The sequence below is a fragment of the Lottia gigantea genome (assembly GCF_000327385.1).
Source record: "Lottia gigantea unplaced genomic scaffold LOTGIsca_13147, whole genome shotgun sequence".
Taxonomy (NCBI): Eukaryota; Metazoa; Mollusca; class Gastropoda; family Lottiidae; genus Lottia; species Lottia gigantea.
Window position 1 is genome coordinate 1 of NW_008707454.1, and position 1194 is coordinate 1194.

The following is a 1194-nucleotide window of genomic DNA, read 5'->3' on the forward strand; positions in this document are numbered from 1 at the left end:
TATGCGATCCATGATTTGGAGTAATAAATAAAATCCGAGTATTCAATTGTACAAAACCTTTCTTTCACAAAACATTTCTAACTTTACCTCAACATCACCAATATCTGAAGAATAAATAATAAGACCTTTAAGTTAAAGGCATTGAGTCAAACGCTCAATAAAATATCGAGTAAATATAAATTTACTGCGTTGTTTAAGGCGGCCTACAAATAGGTTGGTGAGAAATAGTATTCACCTTCTTAATGGATGATGTCCATGATGATGACATCGGCAGGAATTGTCGTGGCATTGTGCAGTAAAGCCATCGTTACAGGTACAGTCTGAGTTATGTTGACAAGAGTCGCCAGCAGCTCTAGCAGCGTGGTTGTTGGGATGGTGATTATCCGGGGGATGTGTATGTGGGTGATGGGTCACGTGTCCATAATGGTGACATCGGCAAATGCTGTCTTTACAATCAGCAACAAATCCATGTGGACAGTCACAATCAGAATTCACCGAGCAAGAGTCACCAGCAGCTCTACCAGCGTGGCTGTTGGGATGGTGATTATCCGGGTGATGTGTATGTGGGTGATGGGTCACGTGTCCATCATGGTGACATCGGCAAATGCTGTCTTTACAATCAGCAACAAATCCATGTGGACAGTCACAATCAGAATTCACCGAGCAAGAGTCACCAGCAGCTCTACCAGCGTGGCTGTTGGGATGGTGATTATCCGGGTGATGTGTATGTGGGTGATGGGTCACGTGTCCATCATGGTGACATCGACAAATGCTGTCTCTACAATCAGCAACAAATCCATGTGGACAGTCACAATCAGAATTCACCGAGCAAGAGTCACCAGCAGCTCTACCAGCGTGGCTGTTGGGATGGTGATTATCCGGGAGATGTGTATGTGGGTGATGGGTCACGTGTCCATCGTGGTGACACCGGCAAATGCTATCTCTACAATGAGCAACAAATCCATGTGGACAGTCGCAATCAGAATTCGCTGAGCAAGAGTCACCAGCAGCTCTACCAGCGTGGTTGTTGGGGTGATGTCCGTGATGGCGACATCGGCAGCTATTGTCGTGACATTTTGCAGTGAAACCATCGTCGCAAACACAGTCTGAATCTTGGCTACACTTATCACCAGCTGCTCTGACTGAAAGTATATCATATGTGAAAGTAATGATAATGATCATAGCTCGGCAGCC

General features: G+C 45.4%; 1 protein-coding gene across 1 annotated transcript; it reads right to left on the reverse strand.

Moving 5' to 3' along the window:
* Positions 1 to 231: 231 nt before the first annotated feature.
* Positions 232 to 1142, reverse strand: LOTGIDRAFT_177037 (hypothetical protein; the record flags this gene model as incomplete). Its single annotated transcript, XM_009049224.1, has 1 exon — positions 232 to 1142. A coding segment is annotated over one exon (911 nt), but the record flags the coding sequence as incomplete, so codon positions are not given.
* Between the last annotated feature and the right edge of the window lie 52 nt (positions 1143 to 1194).